This window comes from Manduca sexta, chromosome 7 (assembly GCF_014839805.1).
Source record: "Manduca sexta isolate Smith_Timp_Sample1 chromosome 7, JHU_Msex_v1.0, whole genome shotgun sequence".
NCBI classification, from domain to species: domain Eukaryota; kingdom Metazoa; phylum Arthropoda; class Insecta; order Lepidoptera; family Sphingidae; genus Manduca; species Manduca sexta.
The window spans coordinates 12,101,857-12,117,255 of record NC_051121.1 but is presented as its reverse complement, the minus strand read 5'-3'; the positions used below and the strand labels follow the sequence as shown (position 1 = coordinate 12,117,255).

The 15,399-nt window shown below is 35.7% G+C and overlaps 2 protein-coding genes across 2 annotated transcripts in view; one reads left to right on the top strand and one right to left on the bottom strand.

Annotated features, from left to right (window-relative positions):
• LOC119188602 (dynein heavy chain 1, axonemal-like) overlaps nucleotides 1-4,546 on the bottom strand; it is a 27,491-nt gene extending 22,945 nt beyond the window's left edge. The window contains 1 exon segment of the mRNA XM_037436326.1: nucleotides 4,340-4,546. Coding sequence (XP_037292223.1) covers nucleotides 4,340-4,546 — 207 coding nt within the window.
• A 6,803-nt stretch (nucleotides 4,547-11,349) lies between these two features.
• Nucleotides 11,350-13,703, top strand: LOC119188601 (putative nuclease HARBI1). The gene is made up of 2 exons (XM_037436325.1): nucleotides 11,350-12,211; nucleotides 13,573-13,703. The coding sequence occupies exons 1-2, from the start codon at nucleotides 11,522-11,524 to the stop codon at nucleotides 13,684-13,686; spliced, it is 804 nt and encodes a 267-aa protein (XP_037292222.1). The 5' UTR covers nucleotides 11,350-11,521; the 3' UTR covers nucleotides 13,687-13,703.
• The last annotated feature ends 1,696 nt before the right edge of the window (nucleotides 13,704-15,399 follow it).

Genomic DNA, 15,399 nt, shown 5'->3' with positions numbered 1-15,399 from the left:
ACGTTACTCAGTGAGTTTGTTAGCGAAAACGACTCGAAATGTTTGAAGATGATGTGTTTGAAGAATTGGTCCAATATCTCAGTTCGATGCGCGCATCTTTTGAAAAGTATTTTCCCGAAGAACACAATACAAAAATTAAAGTGAATTCATGGATTCATAATCCTTTTTTACCCAACTTGGAAAAGCCTGAAAACATGTCAAACGAGATATATGTATCTCTTTTAGAAATGTCATCAGACACAAGTATGGAGTCACTGTTCAAAACGACGCCTCTCAATGATTTTGGTGCAGAATCCAAGATGAATGTGCAATGCTTGGCCAAATGGCTCTGGATATTCTTCTCCGTTCCCAACTACATATTTGTGCGAAACAGGATTCTCTACCTACGCAGCCACGAAAACAAAATATCGCAATAGACTGGACGCCGAAGCTGATATGAGACTCCAACTTTCTTCCATCAAACCTGATATCAACCAATTGATGAAAAATAAAAAACAGTTTCATACCTCCCACTAGTTAGATTTTTTCTTTTTTAATGTTTTCTATTATTGTCCTTGCCAAGTGGTGAAGTAAATAATAATTAGTAACTGTTACATTGTACTTTTATTATGCTGATTAATAAAAAATACACTTATAAAAACAATTGTTTTATTGTAGGGTTCCATCAAGTATTTTGCTTCCCAAAAGGGTTCCGTCATTTAAAAAGTTTGAGAACCACTGACCTAGTGGATTCGGATGGCCTAAAACACGTAAAAGAGACTAAATTACTAGGCACTGTATTGTTTCAGTGTTATCAGCACCACATATAGACGCAACATTGAATTTTCACTTTGAAAATATTGAGCATATATATTTTTAAAGTTTATTATATATTTTTCGTTATGTTTAAAATTTATAATATATGTTTCTGTTTCAGTAACATTTTGCTTGCTTTATAGACTGACTTTGTTGTAATTTTTCTGTGATTTTATTAAATAATGAGACTGATTTAATAATGATCATCAATATTTTTTAGTTCCATTAGAACTATGTTACAATAAATTAGTTGATTTTAACTTACTTTACTGTTTTCTTTTTGTCTCAATCTCTGTAATATCATATGATAGCTATTAAGATTCAATAAGTAATTCAAACATTTTACCCATATAAAGCTTGTCATTACCGTATTTCGATGTCTTTACCGTTCCTTTCATATTTTATTATCTACAATAGCTCCAAAAATATTTCAGTCAAAATGTTATTTTTTCGGTTTTCTTTTACATGAGATAATTTATATTACCTAATATTAACAATATTTATTAGCATGTCCTTACCGTGTCTTATGTGTCCATGTCGTTTTTGTTTTTAAATTTTAATTAAACTACTTTAAACAAATCTTGTACACCCAAAGTAGAACCTTTTTAATAATTGGGGAAATAAATTAATGTTATTAATAAATCATTACCTGAATTTTTATTTCGTTCTTCCAAATTTTGAAATTTGGCGGAAACACCCTTAACCGCTAATAGTGACATTATTAGAACAATTCAAAACAATATTGTTCGTCGATATAATTCGTGTGTTAATAACGATGGCGGACATATCGAAAATTAAAAATTGTATAATAAGTGCTGTGGCTATGAGTGTGTAATGACTGATTAAGTAATTATTGTTGTGTCCATAACACTTTACCTATTTGCATACGTACATACAATGTAAACACATACGCTCCGCCCGAGCGACGCCGCGCGCCCTGCACTCTCCCGCTACCCCTCGTGGCGAGATAACAACTCAAAATACCATTTTTGCGGCGTTGCCGATTGTTACAAATTATGAAGGAATTAGAATAGAAATATTATAAATTATGAAGGAAACAAGGATAACATAAAACAAACTGACAGTAAATTGAAAGAGATAGAGAGTCAAGATGAAGAAAGAGATAAATATACCACAAGAAGTGGAAGAAGTGTAAAGAAGCAAACATATTGATATAAAATATAACTTTGTAAAAGACATTGTTAGTAAAAAGATGATTTCATTGCATTATATAAAGTCTGAAGAAAATATAGCAGACATAATGACAAAACCTTTAAATGTTATTAAGTTTAATCATTTCTGTAACCAATTATTACAGTGATATTATTACCTTGTTTAATTAGAATTGTTTTAGGTTTGTTTATTGTAATTTGTTTTGGTTATTTAAGTAATGTCATGCAATGATTAAAGAGTATAGAGGATGAGTGATATGGTCACGTGACATGCGGCTCATTTAATGCATAAAATGGCGCCGACTCCGCCCCTTACAATAGTGATATGCTAGTACCGGAAATTTTGTATCGACATCGAAGAATTAAACGAGATACTAACAAGCCCAAAAAAGATCAAATACGAAAAGGGTTAGGTTCTACCATAATATAAATATAACAAACCATAATATAAACAAACAAACTGAAACTGATTTATAAGTAACAATTGTTAAAGAAAGCAGTACCTGTTGTGACAAACAACCAGTTGTGTTTGATCTATATTTGTATGTTGCACTATTCCTTGCTAAAAAATTAAGTTACAGATTAAGATATTTACTTAATACATGATAACTGGAATAAGATAGCGTAGTCAGCAATTATTTGGTTGGTTTTATTTTATTTTATTATTATGCTCTTTGATCGAGAAACATAACTATGTTTCAGCAAACTAAAATCAAGGAGCGTAAGGATGGTGGTTAAGATAATGAATTATAATAATTATTTGCAATAACAACAATATGATTATGTATCTATTTCCGTGCATGCAAGGTTGCTCGAAACATAAGACCGCCAATTGTAAAAATATATCTTACATTTCATCTTTATGTTGTTTCTTTTATGTTTATCTATTCTTTTATGTAACAATTCTAATTTTATTCATAACAATATATTAAAGTAATATGACTATTAGGTGAAGTACTTATAATAATCATTACTATTTTACTTATCGGGAATATTGTTGGAAAACAGTTATCTTTTACTCGCGTTAATTAAACGTGTGTTTTATGCATTTCTTCTCAAAATGTAAAGAACGAATATTTGTATTTGGTGTAGGATTCCAATCACGTCGCCCAATATACTCAGTTCATTTTGCCTTGGTTTTTAAATTTTTGAATTCTATATCAATAATAGAAGTGAAAAAAAATATCATTTTAATAAAATTAAAACATTTTTTTTATCATTAATAAGAAATGCAGTTCCAATGCTTTTAATTTTCTAAAAACAAAGGTCATAACAAAATCTCTAAATCCTCTTTATTGAGTCTAGTAATCTGCTAATTCTACCTGGAGCATATTATAAACTCTAAACGGTGCAAATGCACCTGACAGGTTAAAATAACGCTACAAAAACTTTAGTACATAGTAACTGGCAAGTGGCTATAGCCATCGTTGATCAAAGTTGGATTTGTACAATTTAATGAAGAATATGGGAAAGATACAGAAAATACAATGAAGAATATGGGCAAGATACAGATCCCAAACGCAGACGCAGAATTCTTAATTCTGCGTCTGCGTTTGGGATCTGTATCTTTAGAAAATTTAGCGTCAGAAACTTGAAAGTTATTTGATGACGATGACGACGTCCCACCCGAATTACGGCAAATGGCACGGGACGTCATAAGGCTTATCCCGGATTGAAAGAAAAGGACATAGTGGACATCTATCACCCAGAAAATTAGTATCCACGTTTGCTTCTACAAGTTACGAAGGTACACTCTAAATAATGATTAGCATCTACTTTAGTTCCAAATATTTTTCCAAATAAATTTTCGTTTGATTTAGATCTAATACAAGAGTTTTCTCTTGGAAGAGCTTTTCATGCACATTTATTATGAAAAAAGATAAAATCAAAGAGATTCGAGGGTGGTGAAGTCTAACAATCCGCACTAAAGTAGATGCTAATCATTATTTAGAGTGTACCTTCGTAACTTGTAGAAGCAAACGTGGATAGTAATTCTCCACTATATCCTTTTCTTTCAATCCGGGATAATCCGTGGTCATCAACCCGACAACGACTTCCCACTCCCGCCTTCCACCACGTCCGCGTCCACGGCTGGGTCCCCGGCCACGTCCATTTTTTGTCCACGGACATTTTCCAAATATTTTGCCAAATAAATTTTCACTTGATTTAGATCTAATACAAGAGTTTTCTCTTGGAAGAGCTTTTTCATGCACATTATGTAAAAAGATAAAATCAAGGATATTCGAGGGTGGTGAAGTCTAACAATCCGCACTAGGCTAGCGTGGTGGACTCTCCCTCGACCTCCACTCTTCTGTAGTAAATAAACTTTTACGTTTCTGACGCCAAATTTTCTAAAGATACAGATCCCAAACGCAGACGCAGAATTGAGAATTCTGCGTCTGCGTTTGGGTATTTTCTGGATCTTGCCCATATTTAATTATTATATCTGGGTGATAGATCTCCACTATATCTTTTTCTTTCAATCCGGGATAATCCGTGGTCATCAACCCGACAACGACTTCCCACTCCCCGCCTTCCACCACGTCCGCGTCCACGGCTGGGTCCCCGGCCACGTCCATTTTTTGTCCACGGACATTTTCCAAATATTTTGCCAAATAAATTTTCACTTGATTTAGATCTAATACAAGAGTTTTCTCTTGGAAGAGCTTTTCATGCACATTATGTAAAAAGATAAAATCAAGGATATTCGAGGGTGGTGAAGTCTAACAATCCGCACTAGGCTAGCGTGGTGGACTCTCCCTCGACCTCCACTCTTTGTGTAAATAAACTTTTACGTTTCTGACGCCAAATTTTCTAAAGATACAGATCCCAGAACGCAGACGCAGAATTGAGAATTCTGCGTTTGTGATTTTCTGGATCTTGCCCATAATCTTCATCCATAGTACTTTATTAAATTGTCCAAATCCAACTTTGATAAACGATGGCAATAGCTTGTATGATCATCATTTCTTTGCCAGTTGATCATTCTGCAGCTGAGCTCCGTAGTACTGCCATAAGTCGATAGCTTTGTTTGCGATCACCTATTCACATAGTTTTGGTATCTGCAAATAATACTATTTTAGGAGAAAGTTTAAAAATGGCAACACTCTTGTCTTTTAATTTTTTTAATTATTTTCCAAAAACAATGGTCCAGGCAGAATAAGCAGATTACTAGACTCAATAAAGAGGATTTAGAGATTTTGTTGACCTTTGTTTTTGGTTGACCTAATAGAGAACGCGAGCGCGATCGTGGCCTACGTCCTGAAAAAGCTCCCAAAAGAAAACTCATTTCCTTGCCGGATTCCTGCCCCGGGATCTGGACGCCAAAGCTCTCTCCAATGCATTTCATTGGAGGGAGGAGGCGTCCAGGAGCGGGCAGGAATCCGGCGTCTCACGCTGGAGGCCCCGTCCCCGTACCTAGGTACGGGGACGGGGCCTCCAGCCTGAGACGTCTAAACTTATGGCAGCACTACGGAGCTCGGCATCCTGTCGCTCTCCTGCGGGGCCCGCAGCGGGGCGTACCGCACGGTCTCGTACAAGGCGGCTTGGTTTTTTGGCCGGATTGCTGCCCCGGGATCTGGACGCCAAAGCTCTCTCCAATGCATTACATTGGAGGGAGGAGGCGTCCAGGAGCGGGCAGGAATCCGGCGGCTCAGGCTGGAGGCCCCGTCAGCGGGGCTTCGGGCCGTCGAGGCAATAAACAAAAAAAAAGAAAAGAAAAAAAGTACTACGGAGCTCAGCCGCAGAATGATCAACTGGCAAAGAAATGATGTATAACCTTCTAATGAGTCTAACTCAGAAGGCATAAAATGGTGAAGGTAGAAAGAAAATTTAAATCAAAGTACACTCTAAAAAATGTCGCGGAGTGTTTTGTTGACTCCATTGTACTTGAAAATTCTGCGTATTGTACTTATAAACTAATAATAACTTTTCGCAGTAGTGTAACGCTCGTAGATATTATTTTCATTAGTTACAAAAGTCATAGAACAAGTATACACAAGAAATAAAAACAAACCGATTTTAATACTTACGGCCTCGGATGACCCAACAATGACGATCATCTTCATAAAAACATGCGGCTGACCTGTCAGGTGCATTACCAGCGTTTAGACTTTCTCATATGCTCCCGTCGTCGTCTTTGTTGACCCTATTATTATATTTCATGTCGTGAAGTGCCAAGCTAATAATATACCTATACGTTCTCATTTCTTTCGTAATTGCCCTTATAATATTTTGTATTTCAAACTTTATGCGTTATGGTATTGTGTTTATATCAATTTTATTTTACCATTTTTTATCATATACTTTTTGTATACTTTTATTTATTGTGTAATGAAAATAGTCTCGATTGTTTAGTTCTATGAAAAGATAATATGTACGTACGCGATGTAAAGTGTAATAATATGTTTGTTACTATTACATATACCAAATTGGGAATTATGTTTTATTATAACTTATCATGCAATAAAACAACAATACAAATTGGCTATAGTTTTTTTATTTTGTGATTTACAATTACTATTGTAAAGACATGGTTCGGACAATTATCGATAATAGTCGATAATATTGTCGAAAAGTTAGCGGATCAACACTACAGCACAAACAATACATACAATGGAACAATAGAATGTTTTTTTTACAATTGTTGATATCTTCAACTTGGAATGTTATCTAATTTCCAGGAAACACAATATATATAGATTCTAAGGGAAATAGTGGTTAGCTAAATAAAACTTGTAACCATTCGAGACCTTGAAAATTGACCTTTCAATTATAATATAATTTGATAAGTTTCGGCGTAGTGAAATGAGGGTAAATCCAAAAAATGGGTCGAAGAATGTTTTGTTTTTATAACAAGCATCATTCAACACTTATGTCCTAAGAAAACAAAAAACCGAGGCTTGGAATGTGAAGTATAAACAGATGACGCAAGCAGTTTTTGTTTATAGTTTCAAGTGGCTAATATAAACATTTCGGTCTCAGGTACCTTCGATGTGATGTTTTGCTGATACTTTAGTTCTTTTACATTGTATTGAGTGTAACGATCATACAAAATATTGTTTGGATTTTATATTATTCGACATTTTGTGTCGAGCTCGGGTACCTAAAACTAGTAATAATAGGGGACCGGCCTATGCTTGATTTTGTACATTATTCTATATATACTGGCTAATAATACGAAAAGAAGCACTGCTGCGAAAACTGCATAATAATTGGTTAAAATATGAGCGAGTAATTCATATTTAAAATATTGTAATGTGCAGAAGTGGGCGCGATGTGGGGATATCGCTTCATCTCTTTCTTTCGCACGCGTCTTAATTCCCGATGACGTCACATGTGGGTATTTCGTCTCTTTTCTGTTTCTTGTTAATTACCCCTTCCACCGAAATTCAAAGACTTATAACCTGTTGATTTTTAACCGGATTTTAATAATTCCTTCTGTGTTATAATTTATATTATGTAAATATTTGATAATAGTAAAGAACAAAAATGAGTCCGGTACCCTATTATATCTAAATACTGAAGTCGTAATATCAAATTTATATATTGTAGGTATCCATATTCACAATCTTTTTATGAATATAACACCGTTTACGGAATAAAGATTTATGATTTATTACATTGTTTATGGCGCATATCGTCTATAAAGGTGGCAATCGCGCGTTTTTTACGCGCCGACACATACAGCCGCTGGGCTTTCGTGACAGCTGTCAGTTTGTAGGACTCACGCATTCAAGGGTTAAAATGAATACTCGTTTCCGAATAATAAATGAGAAATCGTGGTAACACCACTACAAACACTACGATTGGTGCCATTCATAACTAAGTGGCAAAATATTCTCCAAAAAAATAGGTACAAAGAGACCGCCGCGTCGCGTCACATCGTAGCCAATCACGCGCACCCCTCTGATGTACTTATGCCTCAGAACGGCGAGCGCATACACTCCCGCGCTCCCCCGCCCGTCGCGCCGTCCTTCAGTCAGTAATAGGACAACACGCGCGCGATTAAAATAAAATAAAATAAAATACTTTATTTATCACGTAGGCGAACAAAATTGCACTTATGATACGTCAAAACAAAGAATAAGAATAATTATTATTTCTAAACAACTATTAAAATCACTTATATAACTATGGAGATTTTAAATTAGGGATAAAGTTTATACAAAAGACTAGGTACAAACCGAAGTAAGCAGCTCGGGCTGGCAAGTAGGGAAATAGAAGGGTAACGCGTCGCGATCCTCACCGGTGAGGACATGAGCCCTAGCCTAGCTAACCTACCAGCCTTTCACTAGCTACCTAAGTGATGACTACCCGAAGAAGAAGGCAGAAAGAAACTCCGGGCTTTCTTTTTGTCATCAATTGTTCAGTACTTCTTTGTATTTTTTCCAAGTCTTTCTTGTACATAGTCACAATAGTTATATAAGCTAATGCACGCACATCACCGTTAACATGGGATAAGATGAAATCCAATCGACTAAACCTGGAGCGGCATAAAATAAAATTAGCGATAGCAAATAAAAGAGAACATAGATTCATACTTAAATTAGGCTTAGGCTGTTTTGATTACGAAAATGAGTCGTCAGTACTAATATTCAAACGCGGGGTATTTGTCAATGGTTCAGCTATACGCTGTAGCTAAGTAAGTACAATTTGGAAGAGGCTAGGCGGTTGTACTCCTAGCCGGATCGTTTGAATCCGCTGCGACTTCACGGGATCGAAACTCCTCAAGTTCCATCTACTCCCACTACCTTGGCTGCAACCCAGCGCCTCCTCGACCACGGATAATTCCACGCGCCGGCTCATGTGCAACGCCGAGGACGGGTGAATGACTCGCCGGATAACGAAGTGGACATTTTAGAGTACTTTGAGCGGGATCCTCGGCGAAGCACGAGAATGGCGGCACGGGAATTTAATATTAGTATTTGTGTGGAAAACATTAAATACCTACGGATTACACCCGTATCATTTCCGTCGGGCGCACGCAATTCACGACAACGATGCACTGGTAATGAACATTACGGGACTATGGATTGGCCGCGGCGCGGCGGCCCCGTGACTTGGCCGGCGAGAAGCCCGGACTTAACACCCCTGGATATTTTCTTGTGGTCGGAAACAAAGACTCGTGTATTTTTTGGAACACGAAACACCTGACGAGTTACGTAGTGCGACAGTGGACGACTTTAACCGAGTGAAAAGTGACAGAGACACATTGCGAAAGCTTAAATACAATAACTTAAGAAGTGCACGTTTGTGTATCGAACGCGGCGGACTCCATTTCGAGCAGTTGCTTCGTTACCGGGAAGTGTAAATAGGTAATTTGTAAATAAACTGTTTAGGTATGTTAGTTGATTATTTTGTAAATAGCCCCAATTTTTTAAATACGCCAGAAGTACTCATAGTTCGTTCGCACTGTTTATTTTTATTACTATGACAATAAATGAAGTAGGTATTTTATCGGAAAGTAATGCTTAAATAAAGTAGGTATTTCCGACGGTCCTAAGCCCGTGTAAAGTATGAAGGAGAAATTGGAGTATCCATTTACTTATTTATTTGTGATTTTAATAAATTTAATAATGCTTGTTCTTCCAAAGTAAAATGAAAAAAATGCTGATTCACGATGTGAAAGCTCTACGCTTAAGTGCTTCACTCGAAGATTTCCTGCAAATGCCCTACGATTATTTTTGTCCGACGGTAAAATTGAGGCTATCAAGTCGAACATACAAAACGTGTGGTTTTCATCGTGCTTCCGTCAAGTCACTAAATCGACACATCGAAAAGATCCATAAAAAAGTGAACACGCACACTGATAGGAAAGTTAGACCTGTAAGAGTCGCGGCTAGTCGTGCTAATGAACTAATGTGCATTATTCAAAATTTAGAGCACCATGATGTTGAATGGCTCGATAAGAACGACGTAGACATTCTAAAATCGGATAAAAGCGAGCAGATTCACAACACTGAGCAGCAATCGAAGCAATCCAATGTCATCGAAAACTTAGAATCATGGATTCAGGTTTCATGGACTGAAGACTGTTAATTTGAGTTTAATATGTGCACCAAAATTTAAAATAAGTTTATGTTAGTAAGATATATTTTTGTCCTTTACTCTATGTTGAATACCATATCAGTAAAATATAATTTCTATCCTAAATCTATTTTCTTAATTTTCAAATTATAATTATAACGTTATAATTATAATATAAAAAAGAAACTATACATTGATTGACTAAAGAGAGGTAAGAGCTTTGCTTACTTTTGCTGACAAAGGGGATGGGGGGCGGTAAATAATTGTAATAAATCTGCGTACGTAATACTTAAACGGCCCCTTTTCTATGCGGACTATAGCGTTTCACCAGTCAGTAGGCTTATTTACTTTTCAATTACTTGTAGATGTTCCATTCTATCTAATTCTACTTTAAGTTTTGAATGTAATGCATAGCGAATTCTACGAACTGGACATATTTTTGGTGTAATTCTAGTGTCAATGTGTAAGTGCCCTTCATGTGGTAAACAACCTAACCCTTCAAATGTGTCTGAATATGTATCAAGAAATGATTGTACTGACCTTTGAGTTTGATTGGATGTTAATTTAAATAATCTTTTGACAATACCCTGGTTGGTCTTCACAAGTTTTCCAGCCTAGTATAGTTGAACAGTCACATTTTACAACCATAGATTGAATATTAACTTGTTTCTTATTTTCAAAAGTACATGGCAGTGTTATACTACTTAGACCCGATTTCACCAAAGCAGAATAATTTTTATTCCAAGTATAAAACTAATATTTACTCTCGGTTACTATGTTTGCGTTTCACCAACTACTTATTCAGAGAATAAGCAAGTTATACCAGAGTAATTCTTATCCCATCAATTTTGAAGGAATAACGAGCTTCATCTTCGGATAAAATCAAAATGGCGTTTTTATTAGCCAGCTGATGGTCAATCTATGTCTTGTCAGTCAACTGGCAGAGAGCAACCATCACATTAATAACGAAAGCAATTATTATTGAGGAGCAACCCAAGAGATTTATTTTTCCAGTATATTATATTACTCTTTAAATATATATAAAAAAGCCATATAGCAACTGGGTACATTGTGAAATTGTAACGAAAAATAAGTTCATTTACGTTTTATAATTAAAATATGCAGCATTTGAGACAACTTATTTCGGAAAATGAAAGCGACAGTGAAGATGACTTATGTTGTAATACGACGTCCAAGATGGCTCAAAGAAAGAAATGAGCATTTTACAACTATGACGAAAAGGATTTCATGATAAGATTTCGTTTATCTAAAGCAGCAACATATAATTTACTACTGAAGATTGAAAATCAATTGGAATTTATGTCTGAGAGGTTAGTAATATAATATGTATGTACTTAAATTGCTTAGCTAGACTATTATTATAATTTACATACCCAACCTAAAATGTCAATGTTAGTTTTAAAGCTTTATTTTATTTATTTATACTTTGTAAGAATGATACTTTCTATGTACAAATTTTAATGGATTGTACAGTACAGTTATTAGGTGTATAATTAGTATGTACTATGTTTTTGTTCATAGATTTTAAAATAATACGATTACGTTTTTCGTTCTTTCAGGAACCAATCTATATCCCCATCAACCAGCTTTTGACCACCCTAAGATTCTATGCAACCAACAACACACAATTAGCCACTGGTGATTTCAGTGGATTTAGTGTATCAACAGCACATAGAATACACCGAGTTAGTGCAGCTATAGCATCGTTACATCAAGAATATGTAAAATTTCCTACTAAGAGGCAGGAAATACAGCAAGAACAAAGTAACTTTTATCAAATAGCTAAGTTTCCTAGAGCAATAGGAGCAATGGATTGCACCCATGTTAGGATAACATCTCCAGGTGGAGATCAGGCTGAAATTTTCAGAAATAGAAAGGGATATTTTTGTATTAACGTCCAGACTATTTGCAATGCAAATATGGAGATTACTGATATTGTTGCAAGATGGCCAAGGTCATGTCACGACAGCACTATTTTTAATAATTGCTATCGAAAAGCCATCTTTTATGTTAGACATAATGGTGATGCGTTATTACTTGTTGATTATGGATATGCTTCCACATCCTATACAATGCCTCCACTAGAAAATCCAAAGACTCCATTAGAACATCTATACAATGAGTCACAAATTAGATCAAGGAATCCTATTGAAAGGTCTTATGGAATTTGGAAACGGAGATACACGTCGGAACTATTTTGATGATTACGATGACATCGATATAAGCACAAGGTTTCGATTGTCAAAAGAATCTGTTTTGACTATTTTAGAAATCAGAGGGCCTACCATCATCTTTTATCGAGCGACTCAGTATTGATTCAGTTCAATATAGGTTCCTTAACTGAATCGGGTTATTTCGTACCATCATGTCGTTAACTCACTATCGCAATTGAGTCGGAACTCGGTGGATGAGTGAATGAAATTTGTCTCTGGTCTGTTCGCTACACAACAAATTAAAAAGGGATAGCCCTATAAGCACTGTATAAGTGTGTTTCGCTTGTTCAATACTTCGAGTTCTGCGTTCCGAAACCTTAGTTAGTTATTTCCCGATAAGTTACTGTTTATTTTGGTTAAAATGAAATAAATTAAAAATGACTAATATATACGAACTGTTAATAATTTAATTGAAAGGCGGGTATTAACTCGCTACAAACTTAATTTAATTCCTTGATTTAGGTGAAAATATTTTATCATTTGTATTATTATAAAACTAAATTTAGATTTCTGTTTCGAATTAAAAACGCACCTCTCGCTTTTGACAAAAGTGTCGAGTTGCGCGGTTGTGTTTATGTTTTAAATTCTTATAGTGTTACACTGTGTTGTGATTAAAGTTTTTACATATGTGTTGTGTAATAAATAATGGCGTAGGTATGCGTGTAAGTTCCAATGCATTTTAAGTAATTATTAAACTGAGGGGAAAAACAATTCTAAAGATATATAACTTTAAGAAATAAAGTGATTTAAGTGCCCTTTGTTTTATAATTTACAGTGAGTTGTCCCGTCGAAGAGTTAATTATACTCAATAGGAGAAATTATGGGAAATTTTATTCCAAATTAAATCATTGGCAACGGGATACAACAAAAGTTCCTAAGCTAAAGAATTTTCGAGTGTTTTTGCCCGAACGCAAGTCACAAGTGGCCACTTATACTTTCTAGGAGCACACATGCTGCAACACTATTACATTTTAAAACTGATATTGCTCATTTTTTGTGTTTAATAACAAACAAGACCAATCCGGGCACAAAAATATTAACTTGTTTTGAATCGCTTATTTTGACAGATAGCCGACTCAGTTTAGGTTCAATTGTACATAATGGTACGACACAGAACGAATGATAGTAGATTCCGATTTAATATTGAACTTGATTAGGCGGTGACGTATATTGGTCGTGTTTGACGACATCATGGTACGAAATAGCGAACCAGTTCAGTTTAGGTCCTGAACTGAGTCGGAATAAGAGATGATGGTAGGCCCACAGGACTAGAAATCAATTGAACGTTTGTTTGGAGTATGGAAACGTCATTTTCCAATACTGGCTATTGGTACGCAAATTAGCCTCAAAATTGTTTGCCTGTCATTGTGGCCACTGCAGTTTTACACAATATATTAATAAAGGCAAATGAAAATTTACCACAAGATGATCCCCATCTAGAACTTCCTGCACCATAAAACTGGTAGCACAGGGCAGAATACAAAGGAATAATGAGAGCGTCAGGGATATAAATCCGGAGCAGGCGACGATTAATCAATAATTATTTTAGAAGTTTGCAATTAATTGTTCGGTATTCCGAACACAAAATGAATTTAAGGAGTTAAACTCTTCCTTCAATTGTATCACAGCTTAATTTTTTGCCGCGGTGGTTACCGCGTCGGTTTTATTTTATTTTCAATGAGATCCTTGTATAATTGTATTTTGTGAAAAAGTGTATCAGGATGTCTTTTTATTAGACGTAAAATTTGGTCCACGAGCTTTTTAACATTATCACCGATAGTCAATAAATTCAAAATAAAAGGAAACACACAACACTCAATCAAAACAAAACGTACTTATCTTGACATACAATCATAAACCAACTAAATGAATAACACACAGATTACGTTTTGTTTCTGCATAATGAACGTCTCTTTAATTTAGTACATGTACGTAGTGTGTTCAAAAGTATCGCGAATTTTGTGTATTTTCAAAAATTATTTATTTATTCGTGAATATCTATGTTATCCCCTTCAAACTAATCCCCTTGGGATATTATACACTTGTGCCAACGTTTATTCCAATCTTCGAAGCACTTCAAAAATGATTTTTTTGTATCTTGTTCGGCTCCTCCTTCGATGCCGTCTTTATCTCGTCAATCGTGGCGTAGCGTCGTCCTTTCATGGGCCTCTTCAGTTTCGGGAACAAGAAAAAGTTACAGGGGGCCAGATCTGGGGAATACGGTGGCTGTGGTATCATTAGTGTGTTGTTTTTGGCCAAGAGTCGCGTACAAGCAGCGATGTGTGAGCAATTTTGGTACGAATTTTGCGGCGACCCGTTTCATGCCCAAATTATCGATTAAAATCGAAGTTCACGAGCCAATCGATATGCCTAGGTCCTCGGCAATTTGTCTAACGGTGATTCGACGATTGGCCAATACCATTTTCTTCACTTCATCAATTTTTTCGTCTATTGTTGAAGAGCTCGGGCGTCCGGCACGCTCTTCGTCGTTCACATCTTCTCGGCCTTCTGAAAAAATTTTGTACCACCGATAAACGTTGTCCAAAGTAGCTTCTCCGTATGTCACAGTCAACATTCGGAACGCACCTGCGCACTTAATTTCGTTTTTCAAATTTGATACAGGTTCTTTGTTCCATTTTTTGACTAGGTAAATGTCGAAGAGACAAAACACGTCAAGCAAAAAGCAGCTGTCAACAATTAACTGAACATTCAAAATGGCCGAACTTGTCAACATAAGTGAGAGACATATGTACCAACATAACATACAATTTTTTTAATTCGAATATACGTAACACGCGAAAATTCAAAATTCGCGATACTTTTTGAACACACCTCGTATATCATAATATGCTCCTATGGAAAGTTGAAGACATGGTCCGAAATAATAATACAACCGACGGTGACATTTTGTTTTGGTCGTAATGTATTAAGAGTGAACGGTTTGCAAAGCATTCCCTCAATGGTTGATTTAGTAACGGGCTGTTAGATATAGTAGTTACGGGCTGTTAGATTTTCCTTCATGAGACGTTCGATATTTTAACACTCGTGTTAATTCTAATGCCCAATTACTTAATGCCGTTTAATTAAAAATTGGCGACATTGGACGTAACTCTCAAAAGCAGTTGGCATGTCATGTAAGGCAGGGCACTTAAATTTTCAAAAGAAATAAA